Source organism: Hevea brasiliensis, chromosome 2, assembly GCF_030052815.1.
Source record: "Hevea brasiliensis isolate MT/VB/25A 57/8 chromosome 2, ASM3005281v1, whole genome shotgun sequence".
NCBI classification, from domain to species: Eukaryota; Viridiplantae; Streptophyta; class Magnoliopsida; order Malpighiales; family Euphorbiaceae; genus Hevea; species Hevea brasiliensis.
Genome location: NC_079494.1, coordinates 95,752,382 through 95,769,564, shown reverse-complemented (window position 1 = coordinate 95,769,564; position 17,183 = coordinate 95,752,382). Strand labels below are relative to the sequence as shown.

General features: G+C 32.5%; 1 protein-coding gene and 1 long non-coding RNA gene across 4 annotated transcripts in view; one reads left to right on the top strand and one right to left on the bottom strand.

Annotated features, from left to right (window-relative positions):
• LOC131173788 (methylenetetrahydrofolate reductase (NADH) 2-like) overlaps window positions 1-4,597 on the top strand; it is a 52,115-nt gene extending 47,518 nt beyond the window's left edge. The window contains exons 4-9 of the mRNA XM_058136115.1: window positions 1,486-1,586; window positions 1,700-1,811; window positions 2,759-2,839; window positions 2,946-3,123; window positions 3,767-4,101; window positions 4,230-4,597. Coding sequence (XP_057992098.1) covers window positions 1,486-1,586; window positions 1,700-1,811; window positions 2,759-2,839; window positions 2,946-3,123; window positions 3,767-4,101; window positions 4,230-4,313 — 891 coding nt within the window. The 3' untranslated portion in view covers window positions 4,314-4,597. The remainder of the gene's footprint in view (window positions 1-1,485; window positions 1,587-1,699; window positions 1,812-2,758; window positions 2,840-2,945; window positions 3,124-3,766; window positions 4,102-4,229) is intronic.
• Window positions 2,134-9,097, bottom strand: LOC131173789 (uncharacterized). 3 transcript variants are annotated; one of them, XR_009144127.1, is made up of 7 exons: window positions 7,640-9,097; window positions 7,067-7,120; window positions 6,858-6,933; window positions 5,922-6,018; window positions 5,099-5,235; window positions 4,857-4,934; window positions 2,134-2,479 (listed from the first exon to the last, which is right to left on the bottom strand). It is a non-coding gene; the product is annotated as an uncharacterized LOC131173789 (long non-coding RNA). The 3 variants fall into 3 exon arrangements; XR_009144128.1 differs by having other exon boundaries at window positions 6,858-7,120; XR_009144118.1 differs by having other exon boundaries at window positions 6,858-9,097.
• Window positions 9,098-17,183: the final 8,086 nt, after the last annotated feature.

Below are 17,183 nucleotides of genomic sequence, written 5' to 3'. Positions count from 1 at the left end.
TCGAGACCGCCGATCCCTGAAGTAGAAGTGGTTTGGTCTCCTCCGCGTCATGAAGAGCTGCCACCACCTCCACCAGCTGCTTCGAGTGTGGAAGGGGGTCCTTCCCAACCTACCTCGAGGACCCTCTCCCGCGGTGCTCAGGTCCTGATCCACTCCCTGGAGAAGAACTGAACTGTTCGGGAGAATCCGGGTTTGGCTAAGGTTTTGGGGGCCTCCATCTGCCTTTGGGAGGATTGGGATAGGCTAACCCCGAACAGTCTCGATGATATCCTGACCCAAACTATGAGCCTGAGTGTGGAGAGTTTAGTGAATCAACATATCGTCCGGGAAAAGGCTCATCATTTAAAGCAGGAGATCCAGAAGGTGGGTCAGGAAGCGGCTTCCCTCCGATCCCAACTTTCATCCGCCCAAAACTACATAGCTGAAATTGAAGGGCGGATGAAATTCTACGAGGATAAACTGGTGGAGCAAGCTCATGTTCTTGAAGAGGTTCGGGCGCTCCGAGCCGCTGATATCGCTCGCCTCACTGACAAACTCAAAGTAAAAGAAGAAGAGGCAGTGACAAGGGAGGCCGGTGCTTATGTGAACGCCCATAGGTACCTTCTGGCCGAGCTCAGGAAGCGTTATCCCGAGGAGGACTTTTCCTGGATGGTGGACCTGGCTCCCCAAGACGAAGAGGATAGCAAGGAGGAGGCTGAAGGTGATAGAAGGGATGAACAAAATGTAGAACAGGCTGGGGGTGATCCTCCAGTCGAATGACTTGTATATATTTTTAATTTGAAATGAAATGAAGTTCCTTTTTATTCAATGACTGAATGAGATCGGAAAGTATCTAAGTTGCATAAGCGCCTGATTGTCTGAACATATTAGAATAACTTGAATGCAATTATTAATCTATGTATGAGAGACCGGTAAAACATTGTAAACATGAGATCAGCCTAAACTGAGAACAAACACTGAACGGAACTTAAGATCATTAAAATTGGAAACCTGATTTGAACACTTAAGATCGGAAGTACCATTAAGCCGGATTAAAACCTTAACTTTATTGAACAACTACCTACAATATTTATGAAAGGGGGATCGGATGACAGGAAGACCTAATGTTGGTTCAATTTCGTTTGACAAAAGATCGGATGTGTGATTGATTGATTTGAGAGATCGGTAAGGATTTAAATGATATGGAGACTTAATATTGGTTTGATTCCTTTTGAGGAGAGATTGGAAATGTGATTGTCTGGCAAAGAGAGACTTAGAAATATGGTGGTCTGGCAAAGAGAGACCGGAAATGCGATTGACTGGTAAAGAGAGACTTAGTGCTGGGGATCGGTTTCAAAGTTTATTGATTTCGGGGATCGGCCAAAATATGGTGTCGACAATGGTTTCTTTCTTACATCCAATTCATTATTCAGGCTCGAAATGTTCATAATATCATCTTCAGGATAGTTGCCTCTTTTATGTCTAACTAGGGATTTTCAATGTCAGAATCTTGGTTTGATTGATGAGTCCAAGATAACAAGGTCATTACCATGGCGACGCCCTACAAATGTTTTCTGTGCAAAGGAAGATGTTCGTCCTATATTTTGGTATGCAATTCACATGAAATATTGTATTTTGGGTCAGGATTTGTCACTTGATGAAGGCAGGTATAGAAAAAACCTGTTTTAAAATGTCTAATATTTCTAGCCAATGATCATAGGGCTAATCGTCCCAAGAGCTACATATCAAGAACCTTGAGCTGGGAGCAGTACCCACATGGCCAATGGGAGGATTCTTGCAATCCATCCTATGGTGCTTTAACTGACTATCAGGTGCACAATTACTATACTTTATTCATTGATTCTGAATCTTTTGATAAATTTTTTATACAATTAATTTTATCTTAATAGTGTCTTTCATCTATGTGGTGTAATTCTTGTGATCTAGTTTGTTCATTGACAGGAGAGTTGCTATGACATCATTTCTGGCACAGAAATTGATATAGCAAAATATAGTGATGCATATTTGGGCCTTTTCTTTTCGTGTATAATATAGCTACGAAGAGGCTTACTAACAAATCTCCATCGTTTTAATATGTGAGCTTCTGCAACATCATAGTTCAAACACAGCACAAAAGCAAATGTTGGACCAGTATTTAGAAATTGATCAGAATTCTTTTTTTTCTCCCTATTTTGGGATATCAATAGTCGGTATTCTCTCTCGGAGTCATCCACCAAAGATAAACCCAACCTTGAAAGGTGTTGAGTTCAAGTCCAAATATTCTCAAGTCAAAATTGAATAATTTGCAATTCAAGTTGAAGTTGCTGACTCAATTATGTTTGTGATTTCACATCAAGCATCCTCTTGACCTCCTCCATTGAACTTGATCTTTCCCATGACTTTTGCCCTAGTGAGTAATGTCACTAGATAGGGCAAGTAGATTTTAACAGATTGATTTCTTTGGCATAGTTGTTGGAGTTACTGTTGAGAAAATCGCCTCCTGAAACGTATTAGTTAGTGTATTAAAATTAGCTTAAAATTAAATTTGACATGTTTAAGTCATAAGAATACTAAAACAACTAAACGGTTTTTCTCAACAGCAGCTAGAATGATGCTTTTTCAAAAAATGCTTTTTTTAACCACCCAACTGCAACCCCAAACAGATACGTGTCATAGGACTAGGAGTTTCTTTGATTAATTCCAGTGGCAATATTCCTCAAGTATTAGCTGTATGATTTTTCCTTCTTTATATAACCCAAGCCATTAATTTTTTGTGCAGTTCATGCGAGCATGTGCCTGTGACAAGAAACTTCACGATGAATGGGCAACTCCATTGAATAGTATTGAAGATATTCTTGAGGTATAGTTTCCACTCATAATAAGTTATCAGCTGTGCTCTCTTCTTCTTTTAGGCCAATTGATTATAACAACACATACTCATGTCATTTGCAATTTTTGCATATCAGAAATTTAAAAAACACTGCCTTGGGAAGTTGAAAAGTAGCCCTTGGTCAGAATTGGATGGCCTTCAACCAGAGACAAAGATCATTAATGAACAACTTGGCAAGATCAATTTGAAGGGATTCTTGACTATCAATAGTCAACCAGCAGTCAATGGGGAAAGATCTGATTCTCCATCTGTTGGTAAGTAAAAAGGCATGCTTGTTTGTTTTATGTCCTCTAATACACCACAAGAATCATGTTTCAAAAATTTACAAGACATGTACAAAGAACGTGACAAACCAAAAGTACATATAGGCCATTATATTACTTGAACTTTGATGATTGTAAAATTTTGGAACTGCCTTTTTTGGGTTTTGTAGCACAAATTTTCCTCCCATTGATATAGGGTTGCTTAATTTTGAATTGCAATAGGTAATGAAGGATTCTTAATAAAGAATATAATCATCACATTAGGGATGCTGCTACAGATAAAATGATTAAGATTTGAGCTGTGTTTTAAATTTTGTTTGGTTTTTGGTTCTGTAATGAGAGGGTGGCTTTGGTGTACCAATAAAGTTACTCCATTGGGTCACCCTTTTCTTTTTTGGTTCTGTTAGCCCATCTTGTAAGTTAAATGCTACTGATTAAGAGAAGGTATCTGTGCTCTTGTCTAGAATTTCTTCATGTGCAAACCTTGTTTCTCAGATTGAGATTCAGATTTGCTGGTGGAAAACTGGAACTGGTTTTGAAGTTTTATATTTCTGAAAATAAGATTTAGATTTTAATTGGGCGAGAAGCTACATAGGACATCTCTCATTTATCCACCTTTGCTTTATGTCTGCAGGTTGGGGAGGACCAGGAGGATATGTTTATCAGAAAGCTTATTTGGAGTTCTTCTGCTCCACTGACAAGCTACAAGTTCTTGTTGACAAGTGCAAGTCCTTCCCTCTAATAACTTATATGGCGGTGAACAAAGGAGGGACTTTGGTATCCAATGTCGGTACAAATGATGTGAATGTGGTAACCTGGGGAGTCTTCCCAGCAAAACAGATTATCCAACCAACTGTTGTTGATCCCGCCAGCTTCAATGTGTGGAAGGATGAGGCTTTTGAAATCTGGTCTAGAGGTTGGGCTTCCTTGTACCCAGAGGATGATCCATCTAGAAAAATGCTTGAAGAGGTATCTTGTTACAATTTTGAGTACACACGTTTTAGCTTGCTTCAAAAATTGCATGCCGGCCCCATGAACACTTAATCTTTTGGCAAGGATTCAATTTTTATTAACCATACAATGTTAAATTTTTGCAGGTGCAGAGCGGCTACTTTTTGGTCAGCTTGGTAGATAATGATTACATACATGGTGATATTTTTGCAGTATTTGCAGATTTATGAGGCTAGCTGCTGCACGCAGCTCCTCCATTTTCTAAGATCCCATTAGAGCCACTCAAAATGGTGTATTTATTATAAGACTAATGATAGCTGTGTTTCATTTTGGCGTTTTTGAATTCTTCATGATATGTAATAATAATTCATTGGGATTTTGGTACCTCCCGCTGGGTTATGGTACAAAAGCCATTTCAAGTGGCGGCAAAATTACTGGCCTAAAGCATATGTGTTATTACCATTCTTGATTGAGTTGTCATAAAGCTGAAGCTATAGATTTTACCCTTTGATAATCCTGGCCTCCTGGGTGTTAGCTCTTCTAGCTCCCGATACAACCTTTTCTCTGTTTCTTTTATTTTTCTTTTTAACTTTTTTGTATTTTGGAAATTTTTGAGGGTATGATTGAATTACTAGTTTGTCTCTTAGTTCCTAGTAGTTAAGTCTCTTGATCAAAGATTGCAGGGATTAGCGCTAAATTTAAAAGTTTATCATGTGGCTATAATAGATTTATGACATGTTATTCATAATTTAAGAAACAGTTAAAAATTTTACCTTCGAATCTCTTTCAATTCTCGACAATTGATAGCCCACAAAGTGGAATCAGTGCACGTTTGGTCATTGATCTTTGAACTGCAGGACATGAATGTTCAAATAGAAACAAAGTCATCTATTGCCTTCCACCTGATCGATAAAATTCTGCTGCAAGCACATTACACAACGGAAAAGAAAATAAACTAGAAACTCCATTTTCAGCTACATATTACTCATTATGCTTCTACTATTCTTCTTTGTACCTTTAACTTCATAATCTACAATTGATTTATTTGTTGCTGGATGGAGGGGTATCTGGCTGCTTCTCTGGCATAGCATTGTGGAATGATGGTATCTCATTGTATGCTGCATACAGCCTCAGTAGAAGAGTGAACTGAGTCTGCACAAATAAACGAGGAAGAAGAAACTCTTCAGAACCATGACATATAATAGGGAAAATAAAACTAAGAGAACAATTAGATAGGGAGTCCAAAGGTTGCTATGAGTTGTAAAAAACTTACAAAAGAGATGAGTGTGACAAAAAACAGATAAAGCCCCAATGATATTTACAGCAAAAATTAGTAGCTCAAAGTCAAATCACCAAATAATTTAACACAAATAGTCGTTCCATAGTAGATATGAGTTTATTATTGTTCCTTTTTAGACCAATATGTCTATTAGCTAATCAGTAATTCTCACTGGTGCATGTGCTAATCAAACAAATCCTTCCGTTGCATAAAATGTACCAGCAAATTTTAGTTTTTGACTAGACAAATATCACTTTCTACTTGTGCATAGAATTCTGTACCTTTCCTTTTCTATCTACGGATGATGTAACAAAAATAACAAGTCCACATTACAATTCTCTCGCAGAAAAGATGTGGGTAGGATATATTTTCCCATTCCATAAAATTATGATATATTAGCAGAACCCTTTATATCCCTTCTTCATAGAAGTGCACGCAGAAAAATTCTGTATAAACCAGCAACAAAAAAATTCATCTCTAGTTGCATAAATTCTATTAGCAAGACAGAGGCATAAACAGCAAAAAAAAAAAAAAAAAAAAAAAAAAAAAAAAAAAAAACCGGCAAAACTTCATCTCTAGTTGCATATCTTCCAGCATGATCTTTCAGCAGCTTCTCAAATGCTGAGATAGGCATGAGTAGCAATCAAACCCAAATTCTGATAAGGAAGCACAAACAATTAGTTGTTAATAGCAGAATTCTTTGAAGGCTGAATTAGATGCAAAATAACTAAATTTTCATGGGCCTTCTTTATTGACTTGCATAGGATATTAACACCATTTAGTTTTATTATTGAAAAAGCTAAGAAAATGATCAACTGATTAAGCAACAAAGTATGCACCTGCCCTGAGCTTCTCAAAAACAATAAAAACTAAAGGTTATCCAATAATCCATATGAGCTCTTCTCTTCATGACTTAACAATTAAGAAATGCTCAGTGGACATGCGCATTGCACTGTCAAATCAGATTAGTTATTAAAGATTTATTAAAATCATTTTAGAATTCACCTTGTAACAGAATGTTCGCAATGTGGTCTACCAAGGATAAATCTACGACTGATGATTCATGGTGTAGATTTGAATCAATGCGTACCATAAACCAATATTTTGAGACATTTCTCATGTGTTCAGTTGAAATTATGTATCTGTTGTCTTTCTGCCAGTACCGTACAAGTAGTCCAATTAACAGTTTGATAAGATGATGATGCTTAGATGGATATTTGTGTTAAGACTGTAACTTAAGGTAGCTTATGTTTTTGCTTTTAGATAATTGGAAGTCACAGAAACAGTTTCGCATGCCAGAAAAGTGAATCGATAGTAAATCTAATAAGTTATGCCAACCTATGAATTAGAAAGCAATTTATCTCTTCTTTGATAATGAGATTCTCTTTTTCAAAATTTTTATCAACAAATAAACTGTTTAAAATTTACAGCAATCTTTATTATTTAAATGCTTTGAATAGATGGAAATGTTCAGCTGTGGCCTAGTAGATCTTACCTGCGAAGCCTTTGCCTATGTAATATTAAGCCCAAGCAAGTTTCTCATCAGGACCAACTTTGTCCTCTACAAAATTCTGCAAGAAGAAAGACCTCAGAAAAAACACAGATAATCCCAATTGGGCTGATTAGTTGTACCTTGTAAAATTGGATGCAATACATCCTCTTAATTGAGCTAATTAGTTGCAATAATCCCAATTGGAAACTCACTAGCATAGGCTGATTCTGAAGTGGCTGTATGGTTGAGGAAACAATATTTGCAACCTACACCAGAGGTGATTAAAGAAAAACGATTATAGCAGTGAAAAGAGGCAAAAACACAAAAGCAAGGACAAAAAAAAACTATGTTAAGTGCAGGTAAATCAAGAAACAGGATACTAACATAAGGTAAACACACAAGACATACACAATTTGCAATTTAATTGCTAAAGAAACGCAATTTAACCTCGTAATTAATAACTTTTCTTGAAGATCATGAGGCAACAATGGGTGCTGTGTACACTTGTCATTGAGACACTGTACACTTGTATTGCCAATTTAAACCCACCAAAAAAACAGAGAAAGAAGGGAACCTAAAAATTTATGATTAATTGCAAAAAATAGCAAAAAGTAAAAAAAAATAAACACTACTAACCTTTGCTTCAAAATACATTTTGGATGCTACTGTTTCAAAATTAGCATTGCTAGTTCTTAATAAGAACCAAAATATATGTTATTGAAAACCTTAGTTGTGTTTCTAGAATTAACCCAAAAATTTACAATAATAACAAAAAATAAACTTACCATTAAGATGGCAAAAGAGTCGAAAACAACAGTTTCACCAACCACTAGCACAGACACATAGCCAAGAGGATTGAGCTTCAAATATTCTGCACACAACCAACAATTTTTTTCCCTATTTGCCTCTCATCATTCTCATAGCTTCACAATATTTTTGTCCACATCCCAAATATTATGAATACTGTTTGAGTATGGGTAACAAATTCTAATTTAAAAGCTGTCAGTTTTTAAATTGTTTTTGATCCCCTGGAGGTTGCATCAACGAAGCTGAAGGAATTCAATAAAATATTGTTTAAGCTTTCTTTTCTAGCTTTCTCTCTTTAGTTTTTTCTTTGCAGGTCCTTTTTTTTTTTGTTTTCTTGATTTCAAGGGCTACTGAGCGCCTTTGTTTGACTGGCGGCAGCCTTTTCCTCTTTTATTCTTGTGTTCTCTTAATTTTCTTCTAGTTAATTTTCTTAATTTTTTTTTTAAATAGGTTTGTTTAGTTTCTTCTACCTTTGGGGGAGATTTATTTTGGCCTCTAGCTCGGATTTCACTGTTTGAAAGAAAAGTCATCTACGCAGATTTTTGCCTCAGCCTAATTGAAGGACAAGCTGGTATTTGATCAACCATAAATTTAAAGATGAGTTTTTCTGATGCCATCAATTTGTTTGATTAAAACACATTCCCTCAACGTCAGTTGAACCCCATTAATCCTAGCACCGATTCCTTGTGCTTTCTGAAACAGCTTCATCACTTGATTCTACAACAATAGTTTCAGCAGCCAAAGAAAGCTTGGCTATTAAGGAAGTCGCTGCTTTAATTTTTATTATTTTTTTTATAAACAAAAAAGAAAATTTTATTAATGGAAAAGGAAGGGAAACAGAGGGCAGGGAAGGGCTCCAAACTAAGACCTTTCCATTAGGCAATCCCTCATACACCCAAACCTAAGGGAGCACCAACCCCAAACCCCACACAAAATCAAACCAACAAAAACAACTGAGGACAGAAAACATAAAAATGAAACAGAGCCTTGACCTAAAACAGTTACCACCAGTAGATGACTAAATGAAAACTTGACAAGCTATAATATCCAAACAACAACTCTGGTATCAGTTCATATTTCTAAAATTTTCTCAATCTTTAGCAATTTGTCCAGCTTAATAGTTAATGGTACCTTCCTTATCAAGGATCAAGCCCAGCCCTTTTCCTTTCTACCACCTCTTCTAAATTTTGGAGAGACATTCGAGACTTCTGTCAGTAACATATTACGCTGATGATGCTTCAACAATCTTGAGCATTTAACTTTCCCATGTAAGAAACTAGAAGCATTCTCTTCTTGCTCTTGGTATTCTTCATAACACTTGGAGCATAAATTCCAATTCTGTACTGTTCCATAGAAGCCACAGCCATTAGCGCAGAGTGGTGGTTCCTTGTTGCGTTGTGATTCCATTTTTGCTCTCTTTCTTCCTCTCTTTTTTTTTTTTTCTCTCTTTTCTCTGTTATCAGAATAGATGTTGATTTTCGGTTTTAATTGTGGGGAAATATATAGGGAGCGAGTTTGTGTTTGATTTCCTAACTTTGGGATTATTTCCTAAACTTTATGGGATTCTAAGTGATTATCTAATCTTTATGGAATTCTAAGCATAATTCTATTTGAGAATTGGATTTGAAAGATGAAGTTTCAATGTTTATCTTCTATTTAAATAAAAAAAAAGTTTCTAATAAACATGTTTATCTGAAAAATTTTTTGAAATATTTATTACACATTATTCTTTTTTGATTTCCCAATCCATGTGGGATTTGAAGTATAATTCTATTTGAGAATTAAATTTGAAAGACAACGATCAATGTTTATCTTCTAATAAAAAAAAAATTTTCAATGTTTATCTAACAACTCTTTAGAAACATTTATTACATATTATTTCTCTTAGATTTAACTATATATAATGAAATTTTACATAAAAATAAATAAATTAATTAATTAGTTATTTTAGTATGAGCTGGGTATAATTTATAACTATTACAATAAAAGTATAAATAACTAACATACTTTGCTAATTATATGATTATCCTTACAGCCACAGAACCCACTTTATAATTTTTTTTCTCTTCTGAAAAAATAACAATCATTTTAAATCGGAGGTAGAAAAAATAACTTCCAAATTTTAAAAATCTGTTTTTATAAAATATAAATTAATAATTTTATTTTTACTTATGTTAACTTAAAATTTTATTAGTTCGTCATTCAAACTTTATAAGTTTATAATTTATACATAAATATAATTATCAAAATATAATATAAGTCGTTAAAAGTTAATAAAAATTTTCATCTTCATCCATCCATACTAAATATCAAAGTTAATAAAAAATTATAAATGAAATTATCAATTTCATTTATAATTTTGAACTATGATTTTTTTTTCTTTTTTCATTATATTTTTTGCATTTTTTTCTCTAATGAAAAAAAATCTATTTATAAATTTTTAAATTTTTTTGAGATTTTATATGTCACCGTTATCATTTTTACGAGGGAATTTGCAAATGAATGTAATCAATAAGATTTTGTTATTATTTTCAATATCAAATGAAACTAATATTTTTATAAATTTAATAATATTTATATAAACTATGATAAATTGATTTTTATTTTTTTTTATGTATAATATTAATGCATCACATAATATTTGACATTATTAATATTATTTTTAATATAAAAAATACATTTTACTTGAGATTTTTTTTTTTTTTAGGTCTCTACCAGTTGAGACCACCTGAGCCCTAGGTCTTCTTTGGGTCAGGGCTTTTGACCCGTTTTTCTTTTGGGCTTAGAATGGTTTTGTTTGTACTGGATTCTTGTTGCTTTGGGTCTGGAGAATTTTGAGTTTCATAGGCCTTATTTTAATGGTGGTTGCAGGTCCAATCTCTATATTACTCCCTTTTTAATGAATCTATCTATATCTCTAAAAAAATAATAATAAAATAAAATAAAATTTCAGTTAGAAGCAAACTGTGATTTCCCAAGCAGGACGTCATCCTATATGGGTAGGATAGGAATAATAGGAAGGGTATATATAACCTTAGCCTAATTACTAAACAACTGGGTCAACTATTATCTTCTACTAATGATTTAGACTTTAAAAGTTATTTGGATCCGTTAAGTTGGGTATCAAAATCACTTTGATTCAAAAAAACTGCATAGAATTTGCAAGAAAATGGCTACTATCATAGCTTAGCATAATATTAACATCAGTATAGGTTGTGACAAAGACATTATAAAATTAAATTAAGCTCCAACGAAATCACAATACCGGCCTAGTCGATGTCAACGTCAACATGAGATCCGTTGAGAGTGCAACAAGGCAGTCCCAAAATTAAATAGGAGAGATAAAAAGATTTAAAATATTTATAAATTGAGTTATCTTGTGAAGTTTGTAGAAAGATTATAGTTTGAAAAAAATCTTTATTGTGTATAATGATATTAAAGTGTTACAAATATTGTACTTAGGGGACCTTGAATGACCCTAGCTAATTATCACTTTTTAAATCGTAATTATTTTAGCAATCTAGAAAATTAATATTATATATTTAAAATAATTATTTAACAAAAGATTATGAATAAAAAATAGCTCTATAATTATTTATTTTTTTATTGTAATAGTTATAAATTATACTCAGCTCATACCAAAACAACCAATTAATCAATTAGTTCATTTGTATGCAAAATTTCATTATATATATGTTAAATCCAAGAAGAATAATATGTAATAAATGTTGTAGGAATTTTCAAATAAATATTACAAAAATTTTTTTTTTTACCATGAGATAAACATTGAGAACTTCCTTTTTTAAATTCGATTCTCAAATGGAATTGTACTTCAAATCCCACAGAGATTTCAAAATCAAAGAGGAATAATGTGCAATAAATGTTCTAAGAGTTTTTAGATAAACATTGAGGAAAAAAAATTTTTTCGATAAGATAAACATTGGAACTTCCTCTTTCAAATCCAATTCTCAAATGGAATTGCACTTCAAATCCTACAAAGATTCAAAAGTCAAAGAAGAAGAATATGTAATAAATGTTCTAAGAGTTTTTAGATAAATATTGGGATTTTATTTTTTTTAACCATAAGATAAACATTGGAGCTTCCTCTTTCAAATCCAATTCTCAAATGGAATTGCACTTCAAATCCCACAGAGATTCCAAAATCAAAGAAGAATAATATGTAATAAATGTTCCAAGAGTTTTCGGATAAACATTGAGAATTTTTTTTTTTATCATAAGATAAACATTGGTAACTTCTTCTTTCAAATCCAATTCTCAAATGAAATTACACCTCAAATCCCTCAGAGATTCCAAAATCAAAGAAGAATAATATGTAATAAAATTTCCAAGAGTTTTCAGATAAACATTGAGAATTTTTTTTTAACTATAAGATAAACATTGTGAACTTCCTCTTTCAAATCCAATTCTCAAATGGAATTGCTCCAAAATCAAAGAAGAATAATATAAAATAAATGTTCCAAGAGTTTTTAGATAAATATTGAGAATTTTTTTTTACCATAAGATAAATATTGGGAACTTCTTCTTTCAAATCTAATTCTCAAATGGAATTGCACTTCAAATACCACAGAGATTTCAAATTCGAAGAATAATAATATGTAATAAATGTTCCAAGAGTTTTCAGATAAACATTGGGAATTTTTTTTTTTTTTACCATAAGATAAATATTGAGAACTTCTTCTTTCAAATCCAATTCTCAAATGGAATTGCACTTCAAATCCCATAGAGATTCCAAAATCAAAGAAGAATAATATTTAATAAATGTTCCGAGAGTTGTAAGATAAACATTGGGATTTTTTTTTTTTAACCAAAAGATAAACATCGGGAACTTGCTCATTCAAATCCAATTCTCAAATGGAAATACACTTAGAATCCCACAAAGATTAGGAAATCAAACACAAACTCACTCCCTATAAGTATATATATTTCCACACAATATAAATTCGAAAATTAACATCTATTCTAATAACATAGAAAAAAGAAAGAGGAAAAAGATTGAAAGTTAGCAAGAATGAGGTCACAACACAACAAGGAACCACCACTCTGCGCTAATGGCTGTGGCTTCTATGGAACAGTACAGAATCAGAATTTATGCTCCAAGTGTTATGAAGAATACCAACAGCAAGAAGAGAATGCTTCTAGTTTCTTGCATGAGAAAGTTAAATGCTCAAGGCTGCTGAAGCAACATCAGCGTAGTATGTTACTGACAGAAGCATCGGATGTCTCTCCAAAATTTAGAAGAGGTGGTAGAAAGGAAAAAGGCTGGGCTTGATCCTTAAAAAGGAAGGATTAAAAAGGTTTGGGGTTTGTGGTCGGTGCTCCCTTAGGTTTGGGTGTACGAGGGATTGCCTATCGGAAAGGCCTTAGTTTGGAGCCCTCCCCTGCCCTCTGTTTCCCTTCCTTTTCCATCAATAAAATTTTCTTTTTGCTTATTTAACGATAAATAAATAAATAAATAAAAGCAACGATTCCTCCATCGCCAAGCTTTCTTTGGCCGCTGAAACTACTTTTGCAGATTCAAGTGATGAAGCTGCTTCAGAAAACACAAGGAATCTGTGCACTAGCTGCAACGAGAGGCTAGGACTAGTGTCGCTGTGGGATTCGGTTTTAATCAAGCAAAATCCACTTTTCAAGCCTTAAATTGCATGATAGGATCTCGTTAATTTGCAGCATATATATATATATATATATGAGAAATTGCTGCTTTTCTTACTTGGTGTCTTATGTCCGGCAATAGCATATATAATTTTGCTTTTTCTAAAGGTATATTGCAAAAGAGAGTTTGAATAAGAAATAAATCAGTATTATGAAGGTTCATTTGGTGGAAAATGTATTCATGCGTTGTCAGTTTAAGCTTCTGCCTGTATATATTTAATCGCAATTCACAAAATACTTTGTCTATTGACAAATTCACTACTAGAACAGGAGTGATTAATAGAACACATTAAATAGAAAAAGAAATTATATGATCTCATTAAAAAATGTAAAACGTTGAGTACATGTGGAGATTTTTGTTCAGAATCCAAGCACAAGAGTCAGAAATCAAAAACAAAATTTACATAGCAATTTTATCATCTAATTGGTTTCCAGGTTCAGAAGTTTGTTGTTCTTCTATTCTTTTAAGGCTTTTGTAAGCTCTTGTTTCACTTTACCGTGATATCCATCGGTGGTTCTATGCTGACATTCTTCTGCTAATGCTCTGTTTTGGGCGTTTGATTCATATAGAGATCCTTGGGGGCTTCATATCTGAAACTTGCCATCTACCATGTTGCACTAATCAACTTGGTCCCTTGTCATCCTGTCCATTAGGAGATGAATGTCTTCGAATGCAGAAATTTGATGAACAATAAACAAATTGGTCCTATCCCAACAACCTTAACCCAGATACCTAACCTGAAATTTCTGTTTCTTTGCTAATTATATTGATTATCCTTACAGCGACAGAACCAGAGATTGTTATTAGGGTGGGGTGACTTTATAATTTTTTTTCTCTTCTGAAAAAATAACAATCATTTTAAATCGGAGTTAGAAAAAATAACTTCCAAATTTTAAAAATCTGTTTTTATAAAATACGAATTAATAATTTTATTTTTACTTATGTTAACTTAAAATTTTATTAGTTCGTTATTTAAATTATAAAATAATAACTTTATAAGTTCATCATTTTTACATAAATATAATTACCAAATTATAATACAAGTCATTAAAAGTTAATAGAAATTTTCATCTTCATCCATCCATACTAAATATCAAAGTTAATAAAAAATTATAAATGAAATTATCGATTTCATTTATAATTTTGACTTATGATTTTTTTTCATTTTCATTATATTTTTTGTGTTTTTTTTCTCTAATGAAAAAAATCTATTTATAAGTTTTTAAATTTTTTTGAGATTTTATATGTCACCGTTATCATTTTTACGAGGAAATTTGCAAGTGAATGTTATCAATAAGATTTTGTTATTATTTTCACTATCAAATGAAACTAATATTTTTATAAATTTAATAATATTTATATAAACTATGATAAATTGATTTTCCTTTTATTCTTGATGTATAATATTAATGCATCACATAATATTTGACATTATTAATATTATTTTTTATATAAAAAATACATTTTACTTGAGATTTTTTTTTTTTTAGTCTCTACCAGTTGAGGCCACCTGAGCCCTAGGTCTTCTTTGGGTCAGGGCTTCTGACCCGTTTTTCTTTTGGGCTTAGAATGGTTTTGTTTGTACTGGATTCTTGTTGCTTTGGGTCTGGAGAATTTTGAGTTTCCTAGGCCTTATTTTAATGGTGGTTGCAGGTCCAATCTCTATATTTTAATGAATCTATCTATATCTCTAAAACAAATAATAATAAAATAAAATAAAATTTCAGTTAGAAGCAAACTGTGATTTCCCAAGCAGGACGTCATCCTATATGGGTAGGATAGGAATAATAGGAAGGGTTTATATAACATTGGCCTAATTACTAAACAATTGGGCCAACTATTATCTTCGGCGAATGATTTAGACTTTAAAAGTTATTTGGATCCGTTAAGTTGGGTGTCAAAGTCACTCTGAATCAAAAAAACTGCATAGAGTTTGCTAGAAAATGGCTACTATCATAGCTTAGCACAATATTAACATCAGTATGGGTTGTGACAAAGGCATCATAAAATTAACATCAGTAGGAGAGATAAAAAGATTTTAAATATTTATAAATTGAGTAATCTTGTGAAGTTTGTAGAAAGATTATAGTTTGAAAAAAATCTTTAATGTGTATAATGATATTAGAAAGTGCTACAAATATTGTACTTATGGGACCTTGAACGAACCTAGCTAATTATCACCTTTTAAATCGTAACTATTTTAGCAATCTAGAAAATTAATATTATATATTTAAAATACTTATTTAACAACAGATTATGAATAAAAAATAGCTCTATAATTATTTATATTTTTATTGTAATAATTATAAATTATACTCAGCTCATACCAAAACAACCAATTAATCAATTAATTCATTTGTATGCAAAATTTCATTATATATATGTTAAATCCAAGAAGAATAATATGTAATAAATGTTGTAGGAATTTTCAAATAAATATTACAAAATTTTTTTCTTTTACCATGAGATAAACATTGGGAACTTCCTTTTTCAAATTCAATTCACAAATGGAATTGTACTTCAAATCCCACAAAGATTTCAAAATCAAAGAGGAATAATATGCAATAAATGTTCTAAGAGTTTTCAGATAAATATTATTCCTTATGTTTTTGGGGTTACTATTCACACATTACTATTCACTCAATTTGTTGACTTTTTTATACATAATATGTATACAAATTTTAGATACATAATTATACCACATTTTGAGTTCTAAATTGGTTGGCATTGATTGCTAATTGCACTTCAAAGGCTCCTAGAAGTATTTTTAAAAATTCAATTTTTGTGTCCTATGTTTATTGTTCCATTGGTCTTAAGCTATAGTGAGAATTTGGCAAACTTTTCTTCATCAAAGTTGTTCCTTTATGTGTCTTCTTTATTTCCTTTTTTTGAATCACTCCATTTGGAGTTTTGTAACTTAAGTTATGACTAAATTACCATAACTGGCCGGATTAGCCATTGTCCAAAAATTCTGGGCAAATCTTGGTTCTGACAGTTTTAGTGTCCTGACTTTGGCTAGCAATTCAAGTTAGTTCTAGTCAGAATTTGGGTTTCCCCTCTTCATGAAAGTTGTTCTATATTGTCTAAACATTTCATGGCCACAAAATTCAGGTCATTTGGACCTTTTTACACCAAGTTATTGCCAAATGAACAAACACTATTCATTGGGTCAATTTTTCCAGGTCCAGAATTGGTTACCCGGATTTGGTTAATTTTTAGGTCATCCTGGTTAGTTTTCTGGAAAGAGTTTCTTCATCAAAGTTGTGGCATTATGTGTCTAATTTCATCTTCAATTAGTCTTACATCAATTGGAGCAACATAATTCAAGTTATGACCACACAAACACACTAAACTCAAGGATCCAGAATTCTAGCAACAAATCCACTCATGCAATCCTCAATTCAATTCAAAAATACACTTCAAATTACCACCAATTATCATCACATGGTTAGTAGGTGACCTTAAACACTTCAATTTTTGCATCATACAACAATACCCTGAATTGTCTCCAAACCCTAATTTGTTATTTCCTCCAATTCATGCAAACAATTCAATCCTCCATTCTAATTCATTTGTATACAATTATCATCATGCATAAACATAATTAAACTCATCAAACTCATCAAACTAACCACACACCAAGGTTGGCAGAAATTTATATTTCTAAATTCATGCCTAAGTTTCAACCTTTTTCCTTGTAATTTATTCATACTTAACCTTAATTTCAACTTTAGAAAGGGAGAAAAGAGTGAGACTAGCACTAACCTTGTGAGCAGAATTTTTTCTTGGCCAATCTTAAATTTTCCTTCACTTTCTAACTCTTTCTTGGCTGCCAAACACTCTAGGAG